The sequence below is a fragment of the Carica papaya genome, chromosome 3, assembly GCF_054855325.1.
Source record: "Carica papaya isolate Zhongbai chromosome 3, ASM5485532v1, whole genome shotgun sequence".
NCBI lineage: Eukaryota > Viridiplantae > Streptophyta > Magnoliopsida > Brassicales > Caricaceae > Carica > Carica papaya.
In genome coordinates this window covers 13,332,155-13,358,640 of record NC_142311.1, presented here as the reverse complement: position 1 = coordinate 13,358,640, position 26,486 = coordinate 13,332,155, and the positions used below count along the sequence as shown (strand labels likewise).

At 34.2% G+C, this 26,486-nt stretch overlaps 4 protein-coding genes and 1 long non-coding RNA gene across 7 annotated transcripts; all 5 read right to left on the bottom strand.

Moving 5' to 3' along the window:
• Window positions 1–882: 882 nt before the first annotated feature.
• Window positions 883–3,886, bottom strand: LOC110821682 (uncharacterized). 2 transcript variants are annotated; one of them, XR_015817825.1, is made up of 8 exons: window positions 3,478–3,886; window positions 3,331–3,381; window positions 3,220–3,238; window positions 2,890–3,136; window positions 2,740–2,801; window positions 1,785–1,884; window positions 1,635–1,684; window positions 883–1,319 (listed from the first exon to the last, which is right to left on the bottom strand). XR_015817825.1 is itself a non-coding variant. In XM_088215979.1 (4 exons), exons 1-4 carry the CDS (start codon window positions 2,754–2,756, stop codon window positions 1,061–1,063), a joined length of 426 nt encoding a protein of 141 aa, XP_088072105.1. In that variant the 5' UTR covers window positions 2,757–2,797; the 3' UTR covers window positions 883–1,060. The 2 variants fall into 2 exon arrangements, 1 of the variants encoding a protein (XP_088072105.1); XM_088215979.1 differs by lacking the exons at window positions 2,890–3,136; window positions 3,220–3,238; window positions 3,331–3,381; window positions 3,478–3,886 and having other exon boundaries at window positions 2,740–2,797.
• A 1,060-nt stretch (window positions 3,887–4,946) lies between these two features.
• Window positions 4,947–6,874, bottom strand: LOC148266730 (uncharacterized). Its single transcript, XR_015817824.1, has 3 exons — window positions 6,153–6,874; window positions 5,900–6,047; window positions 4,947–5,800 (listed from the first exon to the last, which is right to left on the bottom strand). It is a non-coding gene; the product is annotated as an uncharacterized LOC148266730 (long non-coding RNA).
• Window positions 6,875–8,371: 1,497 nt separating this feature from the next.
• LOC110821818 (uclacyanin 1) lies at window positions 8,372–9,590 on the bottom strand. Of its 2 annotated transcripts, none has more exons than XM_088215978.1 (2): window positions 9,219–9,590; window positions 8,372–9,049 (listed from the first exon to the last, which is right to left on the bottom strand). In XM_088215978.1, exons 1-2 carry the CDS (start codon window positions 9,373–9,375, stop codon window positions 8,526–8,528), a joined length of 681 nt encoding a protein of 226 aa, XP_088072104.1. In that variant the 5' UTR covers window positions 9,376–9,590; the 3' UTR covers window positions 8,372–8,525. The 2 variants fall into 2 exon arrangements, with proteins under 2 accessions (XP_088072104.1, XP_021907459.2); XM_022051767.2 differs by having other exon boundaries at window positions 9,147–9,539.
• Window positions 9,591–15,028: 5,438 nt separating this feature from the next.
• LOC148266729 (antimicrobial ginkbilobin-2-like protein) lies at window positions 15,029–16,032 on the bottom strand. The gene has a single exon (XM_088214668.1). It carries the CDS (start codon window positions 15,860–15,862, stop codon window positions 15,137–15,139), a length of 726 nt encoding a protein of 241 aa, XP_088070794.1. The 5' UTR covers window positions 15,863–16,032; the 3' UTR covers window positions 15,029–15,136.
• Window positions 16,033–17,215: 1,183 nt separating this feature from the next.
• Window positions 17,216–20,566, bottom strand: LOC110821680 (cysteine-rich receptor-like protein kinase 25). Its single transcript, XM_088215977.1, has 7 exons — window positions 19,427–20,566; window positions 19,104–19,232; window positions 18,801–18,937; window positions 18,361–18,571; window positions 18,039–18,276; window positions 17,814–17,955; window positions 17,216–17,745 (listed from the first exon to the last, which is right to left on the bottom strand). The coding sequence occupies exons 1-7, from the start codon at window positions 20,217–20,219 to the stop codon at window positions 17,488–17,490; spliced, it is 1,908 nt and encodes a 635-aa protein (XP_088072103.1). The 5' UTR covers window positions 20,220–20,566; the 3' UTR covers window positions 17,216–17,487.
• Window positions 20,567–26,486: the final 5,920 nt, after the last annotated feature.

The window sequence follows — 26,486 nt, the reverse complement described above, 5'->3', positions numbered from 1 at the left end:
AAATATGAATATTATTTCATGCATGCAAATATTATCACCAAATCTTTTGCAAGAGAGCTAATTGAAGAGAGAATAAAAGTCAATAGATAGAAATTTTAGGAGAAAATATATATACACATATAAAAGAATACCGAGAATTAAAAGGTATCAATTCCTCAAATGATAATTTTATTTTATGATTTTAAATTTAGTTGTTTTAATCATTAATCAATTAACAAAATTTTATCTGAAAATCTAAAAAGTCTAAAAATAAAAATAATTATGATGATTGTTGGGAGCTTCATATGGAGGACCTATAAGTAATTTAAAATTTAAATATTAGAATTATTTAATTTTTTAGTATAAAAATAGAATTTAATTTTTAATTAATTACAAATATATATAATAATTATCTAAATATTTAGTTCATTATAAATTCTTTGATGACCTATTTATTCCTCACATTTTATATGTCATGCAAATCTTCTAAAAAATAAAATATGATAATTTTTTAAATTAAAATTTTTCTATATTTATGTTATAATTTTTTTATATAATTCTTATAAAATTATGTTATGTACACAGCATAGACTGTAAATCTAGTTTAATTTAAAATAAGGGAAATAATTAAACTTCCATCACTATGTGTAACAGAATCAACTTGAGATCTAGATGTAATTACCAAATTTAAGTAGGAAATATTTTTTAAAAGATTTTTTTTTTGTTATATAGAAAATTAATATAAGAAACTAATCTTACCGATATCTTCCATTTTTTTCAATCTTGACATGCTATTAAATTTATAATTTTAGAAAGAACAAGTTCATAAAAACAACAAGAATCGATCTAATTCAATTCTTCAGTGCATATATTTAAATCACACACACACCAAAATGAAGTGGATAGTCAAAAGGCTAGTACTTCAACTAGAATATTGCGAGTTCAAAAATGGAGAGGTTAAAATTATATCAGTTTCATGGTAGCCACCCCACAATTACTTTGCTGAAGTTTGTAGCATACAAAACAACTACTTTTTAATGAACCAAATAGACTAGAAACCAGCTGGACTAATAACTAACATTCACTTACCACCACCGTTGCTGTTACAACTTCCACTTGCACTTCCACTGCGATTGTTATTTGCACTCCTATTCCTTTTGCCATTGCCATTGCCATTGCCATCACCAACAACACTGTCATTGATATTGTTCGAGTTTGATTTGTCTACTCCAATTTGAAGCTTTCCGTCATTAGCCTTTTTAAGTAGGTAATGAAGGGTGAGATGGGGTCCAAGATTGTCGTCTGCTTCATTTTCATCTTCTATAGGCTCTAAATTCAACCTGTCATCATTAAAACACCAACATATATCAAATTGTAATCACTATAATCTCCTTTTACCTAAATGAACATATGCTAGAACCTTAAATTCAAGTACCAATAATACTTGTTTAATGATACTTCAGACTTGAATAACTTCATCAGAAATCTTGATTTAAATTATTCATGGTAAATGACACATATAACATAAGGCTCAAAGTCATTTTTAGAGACCACAATAACAGATGTTCGATTACATTTGTTTATACATTAATTAGTTCATAAAACGGTCAATACGGAAAAAATAAAAAGAAATAACTAAGAACAAAACTCCATACCTATTCCTTCTAGACTTAGAAGATGATGACTCAGTGGAAAGCATTTCTGCCTGTAAAAGAAAAAGGAAGGAAAGATTTTTCATTCCATTACTCAAAATTCCTAGTAGTGAAGCAATTTACAGGGAGAGAAAGTATGCAGATGCTAATTACTTTCATTTGTTGCACTTGTCGAAGTGAAGTCATAAGAAAATTCTGGTACACATCTGCCTCCAGAATTGTATTAATCTTTTCAGGGTTAACTTCATAACATCTGTTTTTTAAACCATCCAAATTAAAAATAAACAAATAATAAGTAATACAACATTAAACTAACTGGTAAAAATAATAAACTTAGAACTGATTTTTTTCAAACTGTACAACAAGTAATAATTACTTAATCTATTAACACATTTTTTATGTATGAATTCAATATATTCAAAGCCTATTGAAAGCACACACAGACTTGGTTTAATGCCTATTGAATAATAATTCTTTTAAGGTAAATTTTGTAAAAAGTAAAAAAAAAAACAGAAAACTTAGTTTATTATTCCATATGATGTTTATTGTTCTAGTTTAAATAAATAGTTTAGTTATTAACCCACAAAAATAATAATCACACCTCATACTTGTGTTTAAATTTATTTCAAATGGAACTATATCCCAACAATGTTTAGTATGATCTTAGATGTAAACACGTAGAGATAAAAAAATCTATATATTTTATCTCAATTGAGACTTAGACAAAAAAAAATCAATATAAACGACAATTATAAAAAAAAAAAAAATTTAATTAAAAAATTATCCATTTTAATCGTAACTGAATCAAATTGAAAGATACGATCTGATTCGGACCATCAAACACGTGTTCAAGAGTTTCGATCCGATGTAGATCATCAAACATCGTGTTTAAGGGTTACGATACACTTCACTTAAATAGAGAAGATTGCCAAGTAGACAATAGAGAGTATTCTATCACATTTTCTATTGAAATTTTTTTAAGGCAGAAAAGATGTAACAACATACCATACCAATGAAGAAGGCAAAACAGTTATTCAGACATTCATTTAATAAATCAGAAAAAAAAAGCGATTAGAAATTGAAAGATATAAAGTTCAAGATACTTGACTTTAGTCTAGCTTCCATTTTCTCCTTCTTTGAGTTGACTTCTTTCAGATTTTTCTCAAGAGCCTTCAAAAACAGAGAGTTCATGTTAATTTCAGATTTGAAAAGAAATAGAAATCTTAATTATAAGACAGGGTATCAAATTGAGGGTTACCTCGATCCTGGGAATGGAACCATCCACATATGAAAAACAAAAAACAAAATAATTTAAAAAACATGAAAGACAAAATCTCAGTAGAAAAGGACAAACAGAGGAGCACGTGTTTGTTCATCGAGAGAGAGAGAGAGAGAGAGAGAGAGAGAGAGAGAGAGAGAGAGAATGAGAAAGGAAAAACCGACTTTGCTATCATGCCAAGCATTTCTCCTTCGTTTTTCATCTCGTTGAATCTCTTATAGAAATACTGCAAATCATGAACAATCAATTTCTGATATCCATCAGAGACATTGACAGAGATAGAAGAGAGATAAATCAGAGAAATGAAACCTCTTCGTTTTCCAGGGTGCTGCAAATGAAACCAAAACGTAAATTATCAATCATGGAGAAAACGACAAGAAAAAAGAAGAAGAGGATTAAAAAAATTGAAATGAGCTGGACCTTCTTGAATCTTCCGAAGAGTCCAGATATCGCAGCAAAACATTCTCAAACCTGCAAAAAAAAAAAATCAAACAATCGAAACAAAACAGAGAATGAAAACTCATTTTTCAAAATTGATTTTGTGTTTTTTTTTTTAATTTTGCAAACCTTCCGTTTGGTCCAGTCCCAAAGTTGGTCAATCGGCCATTAGGTGAGAACATGAGCAGACCGACATCCGTATCGCAGAGCACGGACAACTCACTTGCCTTGTTGATAAGTCCTTCTCTGCGCTTCGAATAGGTTGCATATCGACTGGAAGGATTCTCAATCTGCTTCATCTCCAGCTTCTTCCGAACCATAGTAAAAAAAACAGAGAGCCGTCGGAGAAGACGGCAGCGAAGAGAGGAGGAAAACGAGAGAAAAGAGAGTAAATCAATCTGAGGTGATGAAACGGAACACTGAATTTAAAGGTCATGCAAGAAGGGAACAATGCATCAGGAGGAGATGACAACTGTCCTTAACGTTTCAAGCCACAGAGCGAAGAATCCACTCCTTTTATTTATTTATTTATTTATTTCCGGTTCTATCTGGGTTAGATAACATTCAATTAATTTTTTTGAACAAATATATACAAAATAATTAATAATTTTTATTATTAAAAAATTGAAATTGCGAGAAAGAATAACTACACATGGTTCATTGAAATGCAATAGAGCGTCACCTTTCTGGCGTATCCGAAATTTTCTACCGTTACAAACATCTCTGATTGGTATCACCAAAAACGATACCAGCTGCCATGAAAGCTATTTTGGCTACTTGCAAGGAGGCTTAGAGTTAATATCTACGGCACCTTGATTTACACTCTATTTATTCTTAAATTTTAATTTAATTACTCTAATTTGTTTATATATTTTTTTTATTATATTATTTTCACCACGTCCGCTTCTTTTTTTATCCCGTAAAAAGTATTTTTTTTTTTATAATTATTTACAAAATTACATGTAATAATTACTTAATCGCATATTTATGGTTTTATGTAAGGCTTTTAAGTTTATAAGGTGTATTTTCTTCATTAAGTGAAAATATATTTCGATTAGTGAATTTCTATAATTAAATAGAAAAGTTAATTTGTAACCCTTCATTTTAAGTTATAATCCAAACTTAGATCTTATAATTGTTATTTTTGTAAAACCAACTTATACAAATTAGATGTCAAATCAATTACATCCTCCTCGCTATAGTTTGTTTTTTGGCATCAAAATGGCCAATAATGGTAATTTTTTTTTTATTTACACATAAAAAATGACCGATTGATGTGTGACTAAGATCAAGCAGAATGTGTTAAAAGTGAACATTTGGGATAGTTATAACTTATATTATGAATTTTAAAAAGGTTGTTAAAATAGTTATTGATCAAAAGTGTTTTAATTAAATATTATTTAATGTTTAATAAAAATAGTTGTAAAAAATAATTTTATTTTAAAGAAGTAAAAATTTTGTATTTAGTAAAACTGATTTTTAAAATATTAAATATAAATTTTTAATAAAAACTACAATGATATTTTATATTAAAAAATATATTTTGATTTTCAATACTAGCAAAGGTATTTTATATTTTATATATTTGGTTTAAAAAAAAAAAGTAAAAATATTGTATTTAATAAAATTGATTTTTGAAATGTTATGCGTAAAATTTAAATAAAAGCAATTTTTTTTTTTTTTTTAAATTACACATTATAACTTTTGACTTCAAACATTTTGAAAGCATATTTTGACTTTGACTATTGGCAAAAACATTTTCAATCTCTTCTCAATTTTGAAACACAGATTAGGACCTTAATGAATATGGATCCAGAGATTCTTTTCACGTTACTCTTGGCCCTTCCCACTCTATGTTAGACTCCTTAAATCCTACAGAAATACTTTCTACTAAATTTTGCAATACAGGATTTATGCGACACCAGGCCAGTTGTCTCCATGTTTCTCCTTTTCTTAATCTATTATAAAAATCAATTTTAAACTATTAGACATTACATATGTTTGATATTATATGCATGTATGTATGTGTACATAAACTCTGCAGCATGACCTTCAGCTTTATATCACCAATGAATTCACCTGATATCTTTTCAAATTTGAAGGGTTAATTAATTAAATTATAGAGGTACCCTTCCTCTTGGTGTCGAAAATCCCTTCTCAACCACCCACGGCGGCTGGGGGGATGTTAACGACGTCTCCTATGTTGCCTCCGCATTGGTAAAACGACATTATAGCCTACCGTTTAAGCCCGCACTCCTCAACCACTTGGAACAAGCTTCTGTAAGCACCCCAATCCTATTGCCGAGAGACGTTTGATTCCACGATCCCCCACCTAACTTCTACCATCGTACCGTCAGCTCCGGCGCCAATTAGCTCCTTCAGCTGCCTCTCAAGAGCTTCTTTCTTCTCAAAAATGTCGTCGTTTCGTATGACATCAAGCTGCATGCATGTCCTAATATTTATACATGTACACACACACACACATATTGAGAATGGAAAGGAAATGAAGCAAACAGAAGGTGAAAGCAGGAAGAGAGCATTATCTTCTTACATGGGACAGAGTGAATGCCTTAATTTATGAAAACTCTGCATTCTACTTTTGTTTGATACAACCCAGATGCATATCTTCTGATATGGACCACTTTTTCTTTCAGATTACTTTCCTCCTCCTTTGCAATTAGCAGGAAAATTATAGGATACTGATTCAGGGTTAAAATCCAGATTTGACAGTAAGCTTAGTTATGTACTGGGAACAAATTCTTTTACCCAAAAATTACTTATTCTCAACAGTAAATGTAATTTACCTGAGCTGGCTCCTCCGTTGTCGCGCAGTGAGAAATCATGAAGCTGCCATGGCTGCTCTTCCAACATAAGATAGCTGATCTGCTTAAACAAGAAACCATGGCTTGCTGGGTTTTTTTCCTCTTTTTTTTTTTTCTTCTCTATTTTCAAATTATTATTAAAAAAATCAAAAGGCTTTCATGTTTGTTTATTGTGTTGATAGAATGATAAGGACCACATCTTGATTTTTTGTTTTTGCAATTTCTTTTCTTCCAAGCATGATTCTCTGAGTCATTTTCTTTCTGCTTTGTTCCAAAGAAGGACACTGTCATTGGGAAGAGAGGCTCCCAATCAGTAGATTCTACGGGCGCCGCGCAGGGGAACACAGCAGACATACCCAGTCCACTATACCACTTCATTAGTTCATCCTTAATTCCTATTTTGCCCCTCACTTCTCAGATTCCCTACTTACTAAAATTAAGGACATTTCTGTCAAAACAAGTTTTTAACAAAAATTATTCTTTTGGTTAAGAAAATAATGGCCTTCACGTGTTACTCAGTAACTTCTTCGGCCAATTTCATAAATTCCCACAACGCCATAACACCCAACTCCATTCCAAATGCATGACTCATCTTCCTCACTCCAAAATCCACCATGAAAATAAGACGACAAGAATCCAAACCCAAACCCAACACCATCTCTGCAAATATTAGTCTAATACCCAGAAAGTAAAAAAACACCATCTCTGCAAATACTCACAGTTTTCTCTGTCATCAGTACGAAAATGTGTTATGTGGGGAAGGCTACCAAGATCTTCATCTTCATTATGACAGTGCTTGTCGTTCTGGGTCTCGTCTTGGGATTCGGCCTACTACATCACCGCCTTCAAAAGCCCCATCACTGCGCCGGCGACTCCTGCGACGGTATTTCTACTCCACCCTCTGTTTTCCCCAACCCGAATCCTAACCCTAACCCACCTGATCAATCCACCTTCAACCAGCCGACCCCACCTGGTACCGACCCACCTTCTATTCCAATCTCTAACCCTCCTCCCACTCAACCCAGCCCGCCCACCTCCTCCAACCCACCTAGTCCGCCTATTTCCAACCCCTTTCCTCCTCCGCCCATCACAGAAACTAATCCTCCTCCTCCTCCTCAATTTTCCCCTCCGCCGCCTGCGACGGGGACGCAGTTAGCAGCGCCGCCATACAATCAGCCGACTCCAGTCATTGTGAGTCCAGCTCCTGTGCATGCTTAGCCTCTAGCTGATTAGTGATTATAATGTACTCGATTTTTGTTTTCACGCTTTCGTTAAATTGACAGAACAATGTCATTGTTTTTTTCTTGGTTTCCTTTGATTCTTCTTCATTTCGTTATCCATTTTTGGATAATTTCTCAGAGATGGCCCTTTTTTTTTCTTGTATAGTAAAAATTAAGGTAGAAATTAAATTTTGAGTGGTGGGATGTGTTCGATCTGGTTTTTGTAACGATGGGTTCCGATTCTCTTTACCGTTATCTAGAATGTACAGTGAATGTAGAGTTTTATACAGAGCTGAGCATGATGATGGTGATGTGAATTTTTAGCTTCAATGTTGGTGTCACAAGAGTCAAAGAAATGTCAATTTCAGTTGACTGCTACTCGTTTGTGGCAATCCAGAGCGGATCGGGATGTGTGGATCTTGATTTGGGGTATGTTTGGCCTCTAAGAAAATTGTTATACCCCCTTTTTTTTCTCCCGTCTCTGACGTGGCAAATGACAATAGAAAATTAGAATATGACCTTCGTAATTTATTATTTGTTTTCCTGGTAAACAAACATATATGGGGCTTTTTCATGTGGGGGGTACCGATCAAAATATTCTTATATACTTTCTTCGCAGGCAAACACTGTTAGCTTCTAGACCTTTATATACACACACACAAATATAACTGAGATATTTACATATACATACTATCATATAATAGAAAAATACTGGAGTTTTGATGGGCAAGCAAAAGTTGATAGGTCAGAAAAAAGGGGTGCTGTAAGGTAATCACAGACAAAGTGGGTCAAAAGGTTAAGAATCCGATAAAAATTAAGTTGATTGTAGACATATTTGATGGAGGACAAAATTTGAGAGAAGGGGAATCTGCAAGGCTGGATTTGTCAGATGCTCCCACTTTCTGCTGAGTTATTGTCGTTATAAAACAGTAATAAATTCGGCCAGCTTGACTTTTGGGAAGAAGAAATCCTGGAAACAAATTAGCGTGAATTGATCGATCGATTGATTTATATTTTCATGGTGAATTCACAAATCGAAGTACATTCCACTTAAACTGATCTTCACAGCTTTTCCCTCTCCAGATCCAGGACCGTAAATGGAATACAAAGAAACTAAAAATTCACAATAAATTTCTCATAAACCAAGAAGCAGAATTATCATCATCACGCTCAGACCAATTACAGCTTCGTATTTGTTTGCCGACGAAGGAGATGGGGGCGGCAGAATATCACCACCGAAAGGCGAGTTAGCTCCAGTGGAAGGAACATCAAGAACAGAGCTGATTGAAGAAGGCGAGTCATCTGGCGCTGCAGGATTGACAGGAGACTGGACCTGCAACTGAGTGGGAGCTTCAGCTTGTTGGGGAGCTAGAGAAGAAACAGGAGTAATCAATGGAATTGAAGGAGATGACTCCGGTGGGCTTGCCGGAGATGGGATGGTTGGTGGAGGAGTAGCGGTTGCCAGAGTCTCCACTTCTAGCCTCATTCCTTGACTGCAATGTCCTGGTGTTCCGCAGATGAAATATCGTTTCCCCGGAGATGGCAGAGGGATGGCCGTGTTGCCGTCTGTGTAAGTCTGAATTGGATTTGTTGGCTGGCATGAATCGAAGTCTGTCTTGGTTACTTCGACCAAATCATGGCTCGGGGAGTACTGGAAAACTGCAAGAATTAATGGTTAATTTAGTCTTAATTTACATATACACACACGTATATATAAGTACGTCTCTGTCTCTGTGTGAAAAATTAAAGAACTAACTGAGATTATCTCCAACCAAAAATGACTGAGAATCAGCCCATGATTTCAACTCTGTGCCAACGGCCCACCCACCACTTGTCCCACCCACGACGTAGTTTGTCGCTGCCGCTAAGTCGATCAACATGGCTGTAAGAGCCAAGATAGTCAATGTCCTCACCTTCATTGCCATTAATCCTTCCAAACAAGAACCACTTTTCATGAAACGCACTTCGCTGGTTTGTGATTTCATGCATGTACAAAGCTATATATATATATATATATATACACACACACGCATATATGTGTATGTATTTGTTAGACTTTGGAGGAGCTGGTTGCAGTTGGTTTTTAAATATTAATTGCACGATTACAGATTTATGTTATGACAGGTTGGTTTCTCTCCACTGTATTCGTTTATCTTCTATATTTTTTGAAGTCCTACTAACTTCCTTCCTTGCTTTTGGCTGACCATTTCATGGATAAAGAATTTCTTCTGGTGTCTCTTTGTTTTTGGGGTAGGTGTCCTTTAATACTTAAAACATATATATATATATATACATACATGAGAGAGTGGTTAATTATAGGATCCATGTGAAAGGAGATGACTTTTACCCGGAGGTATTAAATATTAATACACCTAATCCAAAATATATATCTAAACCATCATCCATTGTTACACCAATTTAAAGTTCAATATAAAAACACGGATACTAACATACATCAACACACACACACATATATATATATATATTCACATTTGAGGCGGCCAATAAAATTGAAGGCACGATCATCTTGCTTTTTGTCAATGCATATCAATTGGTATGCTCAGGGAAATAGTCATCTATGCATTTAATTTTTTAATTTCATGACCATTCATAATATGTAGTAACCATTTTTAATTGAATTAATGAGTATTCGTAATTTTTCCAATAATAATATATTAATATTTCAAACAAAAAATAAAGAAAATAAGGCACAATCAAATAATTAATATGTTATTTTCTCATATTTTGAATTTATATCTAATTCAAACCAATCTATTTGCTTACATACATATTCAAATCCAGTTCAAGATGTAATTTATGAGATATTGGAGATGTGATTGAACTCAGCATAAATCTTAATTTATATTCAAATATAATCCAAAACCTAATTTATGAGAGGTTAAAGATGTGATTAAATTTAACACAAATGATAATTTATGTGTCTATATATATAATCAGATTCAGTCTAAAGTTTAACTTATGAGATGTTGAATATGTGATTAAGTTAGTCCAAACCATAATCCATGTGTCTGCATATGTATTCATATCTAATTCAAAACCTAACTTATAAGAGGTTAGAGATGTAATTAAACCCAATCTAAACTATAATTCATGTGTTTACATACATATTCAGATCTAATTTAGGCTTAAATTATGAGAGGCTGGAAATGTGATTAAGCTTAGTCCAAATCATAGTCCATGTGTTTACACGCATATTCAGATCCAGTCCATGGCCTAACTTATTAAAGATTGAAGATGTGATTAAGTACAGCTCAAATCATAGTCCGCGTACCTAAATACATATTCAGATCCAGTTCAAGGTCTAACTTATGAGAGGTTGGAAATGTAATTAAACCTAATGCAAATCATAGTCCATATGCCTACATATATATTCAAATCTAGTCCAACACTTAAACTTATGAGAGGTTGTAGATGTGATTACCCTAGCCAAAACCATAGTCTATGTGTCTATGTATATATTTAGATCCAGTCCAAGACCTAACTTATGATAGGTTAGAGATATTAATTTCAGCCCAAATAATAGTTGATGTGCCTACATAAATATTTAGATCTAGTCAAATACCTAACTTATGAGAGGTTGGAAATCTTATTAAGTCAGCTCGCCTTCTAAATGACTTTTTCTTATTTGTTGAATTTAATGAATAAAATTATTAATAGCAAATAATACTATCAAATGAGCTATGAAATTGAGTTAGTACTAAACTAGAAATGTTCAGATAGTTGTTCTGACTCGTTGATAAAAATATATATTTATACTCATTTTATACCTGAAGTTGGTAGAAATTTTTTATTTACAAAACTTTCTTGTTTATATTTTTTTTAATTTTAAAATTTTTTTATAATAATTTAAATAATAAATATTAAATAGTAATTAAAATAAAATGTTATTTAAAATAATATTTAAATATAATATTTAGTAACAAATATAACTAATATTATAAATATACAACATCATCAAATTTTAATTAATTTGAATAAAATTAAAAATGTATTAATTATTAAATTTATACCCACTACATACTCATTTTGGGTTTTTAATTTTCTATTGACACATCTCGTCAATTACAAATTTTTGTTTAAGATAAACTAAAATAAATTAGTAAGTCACTCTATCTGTCACTACATAAAGATTAGTTGGACTATACCTAATTGTCCCTAAAATAAATATTAATCTCATATTTTGTTTTATTTAGGATACCATTAGCACAATATTTATATATGTATATATGTACATATACATATATCAATGTGATGATCGTTTTTATTAATTATTTAAAAGAAAAAGGAAATGACCATAAATATTAGTTGAAAACATTGACCATCTCTTTCAGGCATTGTTCTAATTCACTCTACTTCTACTTCCCGGTGTTTGAGTTCTTTGAAAATGGATGACATAGTGGGGGGTAGAAGAACATTAATGTTGACTTGTTTTTTTTTTTTAAACTATGTGCTAACCTTAGGTTTTAGAGGAAAAGATTTGGGGTGCTACTATGAGATATTTTTTAGTAAATTTATATTTTTTATAAATTAATTTTTATATATTATATTATAATAAAAATAATTTTTAAATAACGATATACAATTTAACTTAATCTAAAAAAAATGTAATTGAATATCTTATATTTTTTTTTATAAAAAAAATTGTAACTAAATAAGTATATAAAATGAGTATATTAATGATCAAAATTTTGAAAGTACATTTTCTTTAAAAAAAATTAGAATATTTTTAATTAAAAAAAATTATTCTAGTATTATTAGACACACAATAATTTATAATGTATATTAAATATTTTATGTAACAACTCGAAATTTAAAAGAAAATAAATTATAAATTGAATGCAGAAGTGAAATAATAGAGTTATGGTTTACATTTCTTACACAATAATTTAAAATACCTAATAAGGCTCTAAGAATAATACTTCTAAAAGAACAAACGAAAAATTAAGAAATAAATGAAAAGTAAACAATTAGATATCTTACGACAACCTTCACTAGCATTTGAAGGAAGTCCGGGTGGTGAACTATTCACAACTTCCTTATTGATCGAGATCTGGATCTTGGTTCTCTTGATATGAAATGGTTAATGAAATGTGAGCTACATTACCCCAGAAAAAATATCACACTATTCATCGATACAGAAATGAATGTTGGTAAAAATTATAAAAACAACTAACGGAGCTCTTAATTTAAGTAAATTTATTTACCATAAGTAAAATCATTTATTGCATACTTACCGTTTGCGAGATTTTCAAAATTGACCTATAGAGACAGTAGTTTAACAACATCATAATCTCATATTCAAATAAGTAAGAATAACAATTTTTTTTTTATTTGCCTACTGGTATTCATGGGGATTCAGAGGGATATCCCACTACGTGTAAATCCATATCAAAACTTGTCAACCAACCGACCGTCCCTATACCTTATCCGGTATGAGCGTCAAAAATATCATTCCTCAATATCCTGTCCGGTATGAAGATGAATCGGACTGTTCCCATACCCCGTCCGATATAAGCACTAAAAGTATCATCTTCTTAATACCTCGTCCGGTATGAGGGTACATCGGGCCGTTCTCATACCCTATCCGGTATGAGTACCAAAAATACTATGCTTCGATACCTCATCCGATATAAAGTAACACTCACGGTAGGGTTCCTTATATACCCGGTCCGTCCACCATCTCCTAGGATATCAAGTAAAATAACCGTTTCATTAATTCACTTAACCGAGCAATTTTCTATTTACATTTAATTTTTAATTTTATAATTTAACTATAAATCATGCAAGACAAGCAATATGTACATCAAGAAAACGCAACTGAATCATCTTACCAATTCCAATGCATTATCATGCATTTAAAATTGTAAAATCAAACAATTAGTCAAAACATGACAAACAGTAATAAACAATCGATTCCTACTCCATTAGTAACATATATACAATTAATTCTTGAAATTTTTTAATTTACACAAAATACCATATTATTTATAATTAGACTTCAATTCTATAATAGAGAATAAGGAGAGAGATTCTTATGCGAATCAGTGTACTGCGCCTACTGGCGGTTTGCAGAGGTAAAAACACGCTTCACATACCTAAAAATACTTCAAAATATTCAAAATCGATGTTAAAAACCTTTTTCGGCTAATTTCGGAATTCTGGCACAGCGGTACCGCTGCTCACGGCGGTGGTTTGCCTCGAATTGTCTGTTTTCAGCCAGTTTTGGCCAATTTCGGCCGGTTTTATATCCATCCCTGCGAAAAAACACATTAAGGGGATTCGATTAGCTGAAAAAAATCAAAAAATAAAAATTTACTAGCGGCAGAATTTTTTGGTGCGGCAGCTCCGCTGGCTCACCTTCATGGTTGGCATTTTTCTTTGGTCAACTTGTAGAAAACAGAATAGTGACAGAAAACGGAAAGGGGCTCATCGGAAGCGATTTTTTATTTTTTCCCGCGGCGACGTTGCCGGATTTTACCTACGGTTTTTTGCTCATCCACCATTCTTTTTTTGCTCTAATTTAGCCATGAGAGTATTCAAAATCAAATTTCGAGCTAATAGGAGAATTTTTACCTTTTTTGGCTGTCGGAGGTGGCTCTGGCGCGGCAGTGGGTGGCAATTGGCTCCCTTTTTCAGCGACTGATTCTTCTTTTCTAGCGGGGTACTGGTGGCTTGGGTTAGAGTTTGGTGTGAAATGAGATATTTATACACATCTCTCTTAAATTTGGACCGTTCATCGCGTTTAATCTCAACTGTCCGATTGCGTTTAAAGAGTGAATGAATCTGGACTATTAATCGTGATTTGATCTAGACTGTACGATCGCGTTTAAAGAGAGAACTAATTTGAATCGTTCATCGCGCTTAATCGCAACCTTCCGATTGCGCCTGAGGAAGGAACGGATCCGGACCATCCACGCACATGAGAACGCATCCGGGCCGTCCAATCGCGGGCACGCAGATTGTCAGCGTGGCACCGAGTCAACGTGTCTTACCATGTGATACGCTCTGATTCGTCGAGACTGCTGACTGGACGGTCCTATATGGCGCAATTTTTCTTAATTACGTTTTAACTTCCAATTTTTTATTTTTCTTTTAAAAATACTTCCCGAACTTAAATTTTCACTATTTTTTTTTTCAAAATTATTTTTAATTCATCTTCCACCTATTTTTTCCCCTAATTTTACATTAAATAAAAATTTATAAATTTAAAAATTATATTTTTATATTTTTATTTTTTAAAAATTAATTCCGAACTAAATTTCAGACCTAAATATTATATTTTAATTATTTATTTTTTATTTTAAATTAGTACATATAAATAATTAAATTAATTGTACGTTGTTAATATATTTTATATTGGTTCAATCATATTATTTAAATGTATAACTAAAATAGATAAAAGTAAAAAATAATTAAATTAATTTTAAAAATAAATAATATTTTCTTGATAATATGATATTGGCGATGCTTATTCCAAGCCACATATATATATATATATACATACATATAATGTGGTGATAAATTTGAGCATATCATAAAACTAGTATAATTATTTTAATAATTTAGGTTAAATTTATTTAATAATACACGAGAATAATAAAACTTGAAATTAAAAAAAGGCACACAAAAGATAATATATAATTAATTGTTTATTATCACTTATTCTTCTTCATACTTCATATATATATATATATATATGTATATGTATTTATATTATATTATATACTAACTATGATAATTGAGAAAGGGATATATCTCATATCTAAAATTACAATTCGGCCCAACAACCCTCCCTCCTTCTTTCCCATCACAGCACCTCGGAAGCTCACTGATTATTCCATCAAGACACGTCTTGCAAACTCCGTTCGAAAGATCTCTCGTACACTGAGTCAACCCGTAAAGCTTCCTCGACCCATCAAGCTCCGACTCACCCGCCGCGAACAGTTTAGGACTCAAGTAAGCTTCCTCCGCGAGTTTACTCAGCAGTTCTTTAGTCTTCCCATTAAACTCAGCCGGGTCACTCACAGTCCTCACGTTCCACATATAGAACCTGTTCTGGTTATCAATCCGACCAAAGAAATCTTCATCGGAGTATTTCAATAAACAGTTATCGTACCAAATGACGGCGCCTTTGTTGTACGGACAGCGGCGGCGGATCTCGGCGCTTGCGTCGACTATGCAGGTTTTACAGTCGGTAGATGAGACGTCGCCTCGGCAGAGAGTGAGCCCGAAGGCTTTGCTCGGAGACTGGCCGACGGAAGCAACGGCGAAGCCGGAGGAAGGAGCTTGGGCGGAGAGAGAGGTGGCGAGTTTGTTGAGGTTGGCTTCGTATGGGTCATTGGTTGTGAAGTTTCCCGTGTTTAAACAGAAATGGAAGAGAGGGCCTTGTGCTGAGACAGTTTGTACGAAGAGGAGAGCAAAGGCGAGGAAGGAAAGAAAAGAAGAAGACATTGTTGTGAAGATATAATGTGTAGCGGAGGTGTGGTAGTGAGTGTAAATAATTTGGGTTTACGTGAATTTATAGGGATGCTGATGATGGTAGCTGGTATTGACCAAGATGGTAGATAAATGCAATACATGAGGGAGATGAATTTTCTCTTTGATTTTTTCTTTTAATTTCCCGGAAAAGTTTTATCTTTGAACTTGCCGAGTCTTCACTTTGACATAGATTCTTTTCTTTTTCCAATATGAGCTTGCAGAATTTAAATATTATTAATGGGTAATTAATGACTAAATCGCACTTCTAAACCACTTTCTTCATACTGTTTGCATGGTGCTAGAAAGCTTACAATTTTTTAATAAATTATTATATTTATTAAATAGTTGATACATATATTGATTATAATATAATAGAAATGAATTCTAAACAAGTATATATATATATATATATATATGAAACATTGTGTTAAAGTTCAAATACCAAATTACTTATTTATATGAGACAGTATACATATAGTCGATAAAAATAGATATAGTGCTCAAATACCACATTCTCACTTATAAAGTTCCGTATAGTTTAGTTTGTCTTTAAAAAAAAAAAAAAAAAATTAGTCAGACATATGCACTAAAATTAAATTATTTTCTTACCGCACATTAAACTTAATTAGTATTGACTAATTAATGTTTACAATAATGGTACCTCGAATGCTTTAAAAAATTATTAGTTAAATAAATTTATAAATTAATTTTAAAAATTACAGGATTAGCGCTTGGTTGAAATTAATAAATCCATGTTTGACGAGTAGAATGCACCAATCTCCTTTTCCATAGGACCTGCTTCTTGTCACTGACGTGGATAAAACTATGGAGTACTCCATAATTAATCAGAAGATTACAGAAAGAAGTGAATGTATATATACATATAATATATATATATATATATATTTAGGTGGTAACGCACAAATACTTCAGTAAATAATACTCAACCAGTGTGTTGTCAACAGTCACTTTCTGATAAATTAATTGGTAATAAAAATTAGATATATATATATATATATATAAAGTTGAATGAAATTAATAATTTTTCAGTTAATACTTAATGTTCTTATTTATTTATAAAGTGCATTCAAATTTAAACTATTTATAGATGTATGATAATGTTCAATTGTAATTTTTAAAATTTATTTTGTGCGTACTTGTAAAATAATTAATTAAATAGTAGATTGATTGTGATTATGATTATGATTATGTTTGTTCATTATTTTTAAGAAATTAGTTAAAAGGCAACATAATAAAATGTTTCTGTTTGGATAGGTATGTATTGTATATACGTTTATAAGATAGTGTCGTCTTTTAATTGTATTTAAAAAAAATATATATATATATATATATATGTGTGTGTGTGTGTGTGTGTGTGTATATATCGTATGCGTATGTATAGGATACATATTATCTTATATGCATGAATGCCGACTTCCTTTACCTGTTCTCATTCAATTTTGGCTTGGTAAACATGTCCAGATGACAATCCCAGCATCACCATTCTCTTTTCTTCATGATTACTAGCAACCGTGTAATCCGGAGATTGTGACCTCATTTACGGACTGTTGAAGTGGATTTGAATTAGACTTTCCCTGTCACCTGGTGGTGCAATTTTCTGCTCTTAAATCTGGCGCATATGCGAAAAACGCAGGGTGTGAAGGAGCTGGAGAGGAAATGGTCTGACTACTCAGCATGGTAATTATATGTGACATTGTAGGCCTATCAACCGGAGCTTCTTGAACACACAGTAAACCAATTTGAATGCACTTGATAACTTCATCTCTTGAACATTCGCCGTCTATGGCTGGGTCTAGCAGGTCCAAAGCTGTTCCATTTGCCCAGTGTTGCCATGCCTGTAACAAGTTGGGATTTATATACAAACCATTTGATAATCAAGTCATGTTAACGACAAAAATCTTACCCGACTTTGAAGGTTTATTGAATCACAAGAACTGGAGTTTTTTCGCCCAGAAATGATTTCCAAAACCAAGATTCCAAAGCAGTACACATCAGATTTTGTTGAGAACTGTCCTTTCTTAATATACTCCGGTGCCATATATCCACTTCAAGCCATAAAATAAGATATATATTAGCTGTTTCTCAACAAAAATCACAGAACAAGACTGGACATATCTGATGTACTTACTATGTCCCAGCAATTCGCTGTGTGTTGGCTTGAGTCTGGTTTTCGTCGAATAATCTAGCCAAGCCAAAATCGGAAATTTTTGGGTTCATGTGTTCATCTAAAAGAATGTTGCTGGCTTTCAAATCTCGGTGAATCACCCTGAGCTGAGAATCTTCATGGAGATAAAGCAGGCCTCTCGCAATTCCAACAATGATTTTGTATCGTCTCTCCCATTCTAGACTAAGCTCCCTGCTTTCATCTATATCATCCAATTCTCAATTAGTTGTTAAGTAAAACATCAATGGAAGATTTGAATGAAAGACTAAAAGAAAAAGTTTTGTACCAAATAGAATTTTGTCCAGGCTGCCATTAGAAAGGTATTCATAAACTAGGAGCTTCTCTTCTTCTTCTATGCAGAAGCCCAACAGCTTTACAAGGTTACGGTGCAGCATTTTAGCGACCAACATTACTTCAGTTTTCAGCTCTTCTACGCCTTGCCCTGATCTACTTGACAGCCTTTTAACTGCAATTTGCTTCCCATTATGCAATTTTCCCTGCACAGGATTATTCAGTACTAATCTCATTTGATAAAAACATATTAAACCACTAACGTTAGTGTCGAGTTTTGTTTTAATTTTTTAAAATAAGAACGACAAAATGAATTCACTCATGCAAATATGTAGATTATAATTAACTTTTATGTACTAATAATTAAAAATTGAATGAGAATAAAATAAAATTAAACTAAAAAGAAGGTTAGTAAAGACATTGAAGAAAGAGCACCTTATAAACTGGACCAAAACCACCTTCCCCGAGTTTATTTGAATCAGAGAAATTTTCAGTTGCAGCTTTAAGCGTAGTTAGTCCAATCAACAGCGACTCCATGCTTTTCTCACCCTCTTCATTAACAATGACATCACCTAAATGATGGAAATTAATATGCTTGGAGAGTATAATCTGTGAAGATGGTATGTCATTTTCTTTCTAGTTTCTTGATATTGCGGAGATTTTGATAGGCAGAGCAAATAGAAAGGATATATATGAACTTTTTGGTTCTAATTAATTAGAAAAAAAGAAACTAACTACCAGCTGCTCTTTCCGTCTTCATCTTTCTTCGGAAGAAGATACAGCAGATCATTGCCATGACCACTAACAGAAGCCCAGTAGCTACAGATATGACCACAATAATTATGTTTTTGGAGCCTTTCTTCTTACCTGAATTAACATGACACAATTACAAAATCACTATTCTCATATGCACAAAATCTGATCTCATGTAAAAGGCTGAAAAAAGGTATTGAATAATCGTCTAGTAAAATAGTCATCAATCCGTATATCCCAGTAATTATGGTTCATGTATTGGAGAAAGAATAATAAGAAGAAGAATTAAGAAAGGCAGTGAGAATTACTTGTGGGAGTGGGTGTCGAATTAGGCGATTGAGGCCTAAGAACTGGAGTAGATGGAGGAGGAGATGACAATTGAAAGAAGGAGTATATCTCAAAACGAAGAAAGCAACTTGGACAGAACACCTGACCACCTTCTGGTCCATTGCAACATGGAATAACAGCAGTAATGTCTTGAAGGCAACTCTGGCAGCCATCTTCTTCTAAATCTCTTGTACACTGTACTACAGCACTTATGTTGGTAAACTGTGTGTAAGGAATGATACCTGAATCAAATTTGGAAGGACTCAAAACAGCTTTGGACGACAGATTCCCTAGTAATGAGACCAGTTGACGATTAAAAACAACTGGGTCGGATACATTCTGGGTGTTTAAGTAGACAAAAGTTGGTTGACTACTGGCAGTAGAGAAGAATCTCCAGTATGAGTAGTGTAGCCAACAAGGACCACAACCAAGAAAAGCTTCCATCTTGAAAGGACAAAGTTGGTGAATTTCTACAGCTGCAGCAGCTGCACAGGCTTCACAGACTTCCTTAGAGATGTCTCCTCTGCACTGGATGAGTCCATAAACTGTGTCAAGGTTCTCGCCCTCTGAGGTCTCGAAGTAGCCAGTCTGCGAAGCATTTGCTGCAAGTGAAGCAAGAGTCAGGTTCAGATTTCGCTCATAAGCACTGCCAGAAGTGTAAGTAGCAGTGCTATCGCAGCTGGGAGACTTGTATTCCAGCTGAGCTTTAGCAGTAAAAACAGTAAACACAAGTAAGAGTAATTTGAAGATGTCTAATCCAGGGGACTTCATCATTTCTACAGGTAATTAATAGCTTTTCTGTAATATTAGTTTCACGTTGATTGATACTCACTAATCAACACTCTGCCTCCTAGATCATCTTCTTCAACTTCACCAAACTGATCGACAAAACAGAAGAGCAGCCAAGATCAACAAAACTATTGATGGGGATCAAAGAGGTAACAGAATCACTAAGATGCTGTCCTCATATTTATGAGATTTATTTACATTAATCTTTAATTCATTTCTGAGTATAGGTTGACTTGAAGAATCATGCAAGTCCAAGCATAAAATCCAAATGATCCGCTCTGTTTCTAGGAGAAGATTTGAGCAAATATTACAAGTAAATGATCTAGAGCAATATTTATTTTTTATTCCAGTGAAGCAAAAAAGAAACAATGTTAAATTAGTATTCGATGGTCAGAGAAAAGTTGATAACAGACCTTTCTTGCTAACATTAAATTACATTTATTGTACGTGTTTCTGTATCTCTATTTGCGAATGTACATTGACTGTCAAGCCGGCGATGCATATTGACTTTTAAGCCGGCAATCTATTCAGAGAGATTTGCTTGAAATTTTTATAACGAACTAAATAAAAGTTTAAATTACATGGACTTACTAATTCTAACTAGAATATATCATAACGATGGATTATAACGCTTGCGTGGTATACAGTAAAAAATAAAAATAAAAATATAATCTAATTTATTTGTGATTAAAAATTATATTACAGATTAAATATTAAATTTAAAATATATGTGACAGTAAATTTTTAAATTAAAATTATTTAAAAATATAAATATACTATGCGTATTCATACCGAAACTAATCTTTATCGTTAAATTTTTTAATTAATGAAACATACAAACAAATTGAATAATATAAATATGTTAAAATTTTAAAAGAGAATTAACCATCTTTCTTTTTAATATGCGGCTCATTTTCTAATTCCCCTCTCTTACTTTTCAAAACCCCCCCACCCATATATATATATATATATATAGGTGGCATGGGTGGATAAGTTACTTTTGGACTCTATCTGTGTGACGTACAAATTTATTTGGAGTCATCCAACCTTTTTTTTTTTTACTTTTTTTTCTTTTAACACTAAAAGACTTACACATATATATATTTCTCTTTTTTAATTATTATTATTTAATAAATAATTTTATAAATTAATTTAATTTTAAAATAAATTTTATAACAATCTCAATTACTATAATAAACACACATATTATATTATTATACTAATAATATAATAATTAAAAAATAAATAATATTAATTTTTAATTTTAAAAATAAAAAAATTTAGTTTATCTATAATATTAATTATATTTTCAATACTAATAAAAAATATAATAATATTTCATTTAAATTAAAAATTTTATTTATTTAATTAAATTAAATTTTCTAATTTAATTTTTAAATAATTAAAATAATTAATCTATTTAGTAAAAGTCAGAACACTCGTTAGTGTGCGACTAAACCAGTAACAAATTGGTTAAACTAATTTACTAATTAAGGTTGGCATATAACAATACTCTTCAACGACCGGATAGTATGAAATATACAATTACTCTTAAAAACTTATTAAAGAAATACGTAATATTTATTTATGTCATTATTGCTTCGGGTTAAATATAAAATATGGTTTAACCGTCAAATCTCAATAGGTGGTTATGTTTCATGTTAATTATAATTTACTAATGAATGACATAATAAATTCTTTTCTTCTTTCATTCAACTGCTCTGGCTAAAATCTTAATTTAATCATTATAATAAATGATAACATAGAACTTAAACTTATTACCCAAGTTGACAGATTCTGTCTTGACCAATCATTAATTTTACAAGCATTTAATCACAATCAATATTTTTTTAACTACAGTTCTGTAACACCCAAATTTTTTATTTTATTTTATTTTTATTTTCATTTTATTTTAATTTTTATTAGAATTTTGTTTTATTTTAATAATTAATTTATAATGTTTTAATTTAATTTAATAGAAATAAAAAAATAATAATAATAATATAGGGTAAAATTATTTTTGAGATTTAATTGAAATTAATTTTGGGAAAAAATGATGAAAAATTAGATTCTGGGGGTGTTTTTGAAAAGAAAATCGAAAACCGGGAGTCAAAATGCAATTTAGAAAAATAGTGCCACGTCAGCAGTCCCGGCTAACCAGGACACGCTGCGTGGCAGGGACGCTGATGCGGGAAGCCAAGCAGGATGGAGACATGTGGGCGATCCGCGTGCGAGCGATCGGACGGCCCAGATCCGTTCCCGCGCGCACGGACGGTCCAGATCAAAAGCGCGCATGGACCGCCCAGATCGCATCGCGATGGACGGTCCAGATTTATTTTCAATTTAATCGCGATCGAAATGTCCAGATTAAATCATGATGGACGGCTCAAATTAAAAGAAAAATATTATAAATAATCGCATCCACACCCAACCCCAAACCCTAGCCGCCAGAACCCTCGTCGGAGAAGACAACCCAGCCACCGGAGGAACCGGCCGCCGCCACCCGCCGCCGCACCGGAGGATTTGTCGGCTGCCAAACGAGGTTTGTTTGATTTATTTTACAGTTTTAAATGCAGTATGGTGCCTGACGTGTTTATTCTATGGTTTCGTATGCATGAATCACGGTTTCATTTATTATAGTTTGAATTATTGTGAACCTGATATTGTGTTGCTTTGCTTGGTGTCCATTACTGGTTTACGTGTTTATATTTGATTAGATAATTGAGATCAAGAAAAGAATGGAAAAAGGTATGTGAATTGATAAATGGATAATGTCGACAGCCTGACTAAATATCCTGGGAGATGGTGGACGGACCTGGTCCATAGGGAACCCTACCGGGAACGTGGTCTCTCATATCGGACGGGGTATGAAGACTTTATGTATTTTGGCGCCCATACCGGACGGGGTATGGGGACGGCCCGTTTCACCCTCATACCGGACGGGGTATTGAGGTTTATGGTTTTGGCGCCCATACTGGATGGGGTATGGGGACGACATTGGAATTAAGTTATTAATGTGAATGGTTCAGGTGTAGCGGGGATCCCCTATGGATCCCCATGCATACTAGTAGGCTGATAAAAGAGGAAATTTGTTGCATGATTATTGAAATAAAAAAGTATGATATGTGTTATGTTACAGAGTGTGTATGATCTTATGATGTTATTATTTCTCATAAGTTGTTTTCATGAATCTCACTGAGGTAAGGGGACAGTAAAGGTTTTTATTATTTATTAATGAGTTTGTTATAAATTATGCTCAATTGGTCGTTTTTGTTTTCTACCAATCTTTACTTCTGTGAGAGTGAGATGGTGTGATGTCTTTACTGGGCTAGTGTAGCTCATTCCTTACTTAACCATTTCAGATCAAGAGGACTTGGTTCCCGAGCCCGTTCTGTAGGAAGACGGCGAGTAGAAGCTAAAGAATTTATTAGTTTTCCTCATAGCATTCATTCATAGTATTTTCTTTAAGTTGGTTTATTTTTTCATACATTTAATTTGTTTTGGTTATTGTATAAGGGATGTTAATCATAATATTTTTTATTTCGCTTCCGCACTTAGAATAAATATATACATTTTCTTTTAATTTTCGAGGCCGTTACAGTTGGTATCAGAGCCAGGTTCCTCGAACCCGTCCCTTACACAATAATACTTAGATGAATACCAAACTGAGAATTATTACTCAACCCTTCCTTGTGAAATACAAGTGCAGAGAGATGAGGAGAGGGAGACCCCCACTAAACCGAGCAGCCTGGGATGATTCGCTTCGGGAGGATGTTAACAGAATATTTGAGATGTTCGAAAGGATCATTACTGCTCAACAAGGTCGAGAAGAGAGAAGGGAATTACCCGACCATCCCCCACTACCACAGTTTGAGCCACCGCTGCAGCGAGCGGATCCGGAGCCACCCCGACAAGAGCCTGCTCCTCCACAGTACCACCCGGCACCACCGCCGCAGTATAATCCGGTACCTCAGCCACAGTATTGCCCGACACCGCCACAGTATGATCCGGTGCCCCCACTATATCAGCAGGTGCCACCGCAGGGCCCCCCAGTCTATCCTCAGCCCGACCCAGTCCCTCTTCCACGGGACCCAGCTCCTTCCCTGATTGACCTGGGCTACGTAGAGAGGTACAATAGACTAAACCCTTCCACTTTTGTAGGGGAGTCCTCTTTCGAAGATGCCCAGTACTGGTTGGCGGAGACAGAGAAGGCTTTCAAGACCTTATGAGTGGTTCCTGAGTAGAGGGTTACTCTTGCTTCCTACATGCTGGTGGGGGAAGCAGATCGTTGGTGGGAGCTCAAGCAGACCACCCTGCCTACGTCAGTCACTTGGGAGCAATTCTTAGCAGCCTTTCATGCGGAGTACCTCCCCGAGCACATCCGACATTTAAAGGAGACGGAGTTTGTTCAGCTAGTCCAGGGAAACATTACGGTGTCGGAATATGCTCGTAAGTTCCTAGAGCTGGGCCGATACTCCCCTGAGACATTGATGGATGAGGGCAGAAAGACCAGGAGGTTCCAGTGGGGCCTCCGCCCAGATATCAAGTGGCACTTATTGGTACTAGAGCTTAAGACATATTTAGCCGTTCTGGCAAAGGCGTAGATCGTGGAGAGAAGTTTCAACACCCTTTCTCAGTCAGCAGGGAGTCACAGACCCTCAGTTCCACCCCGCAGACCAGCACCTACTGCACCTGTCCAACAAAATAAGAGGCTCAGATCGGCGATCCAGGCCCCCCCTCAGGCTCTAGGGGCAGCATGTGGCAAGATCTGTCAGCACTGCGGCATAGATCACGGGGACCGACCATGCTATCACCTCAATAACACCTGTCGCATATGTGGTAGTGCCCAGCACTATGCGAGAGAGTGCCCAAGGAACCAGAACCAAGGAGGACCTCCTTTTTAGGGCAGGGTTTACAACCTCACACAGCAGGATGCCTATACTGACCCGGACGTGGTACAAGATATGTACACTATCTGTGACTATATTGCTCATGTTTTATTTGACATTGGTGCATCGCATTCATTTGTTACACATTTTTTGCATCCAAACTTAATGTATCACCTGATAAACTTGATTCAATGTTATTTGTGCCTACTGCTGGGGGTAAAACACTATTAGGGAAAGTTGTCTATAGGGCTTGTGTTGTGGAGATAGTAAATAGAAAACTGAGTGTAGACCTAATAGGGTTAGACACGGAGAATTTTGATGTAATTTTAGGGATGGATTGGCTAGCAACGTATCACGCCACCATAGATTGCTTTAACAAGAAGGTTGTATTTAATCCTCCTAATGAGGAGCCATTTACAAATTAATAAAATCATTTGATACTTATTCCTTGATGGCAAGTTTCCTTAATTTTCAAGCACTTTAACCTTGCTATTTTCTTTAACTAGGCAAGCTCAAGAAGGAAATTTGTATCCAAGAGATTCTAGTAGTCCGAGACTTTCCAAATGTGTTTCTGGATGAACTGCCCGGACTACCAGTGGACAGGAAATTTGAGTTCACTATAGACCTACAACCAGACACCCAGCCCATTTCGGTTGCTCCTTACCACATGAGCCACGTTGAGATGGAAGAGCTGAGGAAACAGATCACTGAATTGCAAGACAATAGTTTCATTAGACACAGTGTATCTCCTTGGGGTGCCGGAGTCACATTTGCCAGAAAGGGAGGTGGAACGTTGAGACTGTGTATTGATTACAGAGGATTGAACAAGGTCACAATCAAGAACAAATATCCCCTTCCCAGAATTGACGACCTCTTCGATCAGCTGCAGGGTGCGCAGGTCTTCTCCAAAATAGACATGCGATCAGGTTACTATCAAGTGAAAATAAGAACAGAAGACATCCCCAAAACGGCCTTTTGAACCAAGTACGGACACTATGAGTTCCTACTCATGCCATTTGGGCTAACCAACGCCTCGGCCATCTTTATGGATCTGATGAACAGGGTCTTCAGAGAATTTTTAGATCAATTTATTATTGTGTTCATCGATGACATCTTGGTATACTCAAAAAGCAGAGAAGAGCATGCTCACCATCTAGCCCAAGTTTTTCAGGTCCTCAGAAAAAAGAAGCTATATGCAAAGTTGAGTAAGTGTGGATTCTGGCTTGAGCAGACCGTCTTTCTAGGACACATCATATCGAAGGAAGGAGTATCAGTAAATCCTGAAAAGGTTGAAGCAGTACTTGGCTGGGAGAAGTTGACATCAGTTAAGGAGATCCGTAGCTTCCTGGGAATGACAAGTTAT

Excerpts from the sequence above, each read along its gene's own strand:
- LOC110821682 (XM_088215979.1), bottom strand. Across the intron at positions 1,685-1,784 it reads GACAAGTGCAACAAATGAAA|GCAGAAATGCTTTCCACTGA; the intron begins GTAATTAGCATC and ends TTTCTTTTACAG. Across the intron at positions 1,320-1,634 it reads TCTAAGTCTAGAAGGAATAG|GTTGAATTTAGAGCCTATAG; the intron begins GTATGGAGTTTT and ends TAATGATGACAG.
- LOC110821818 (XM_022051767.2), bottom strand. The coding sequence starts at position 9,375 with ATGAAATCACAAACCAGCGAAGTGCGTTTCATGAAAAGTGGTTCTTGT. Across the intron at positions 9,050-9,146 it reads TTTGGTTGGAGATAATCTCA|TTTTCCAGTACTCCCCGAGC; the intron begins GTTAGTTCTTTA and ends TAATTCTTGCAG.
- LOC148266729 (XM_088214668.1), bottom strand. The coding sequence starts at position 15,862 with ATGTCTTCTTCTTTTCTTTCCTTCCTCGCCTTTGCTCTCCTCTTCGTA.
- LOC110821680 (XM_088215977.1), bottom strand. The coding sequence starts at position 20,219 with ATGATGAAGTCCCCTGGATTAGACATCTTCAAATTACTCTTACTTGTG. Across the intron at positions 18,938-19,103 it reads GAAGACGGAAAGAGCAGCTG|GTGATGTCATTGTTAATGAA; the intron begins GTAGTTAGTTTC and ends TCCATCATTTAG. Across the intron at positions 17,746-17,813 it reads CAATAAACCTTCAAAGTCGG|GCATGGCAACACTGGGCAAA; the intron begins GTAAGATTTTTG and ends AACTTGTTACAG.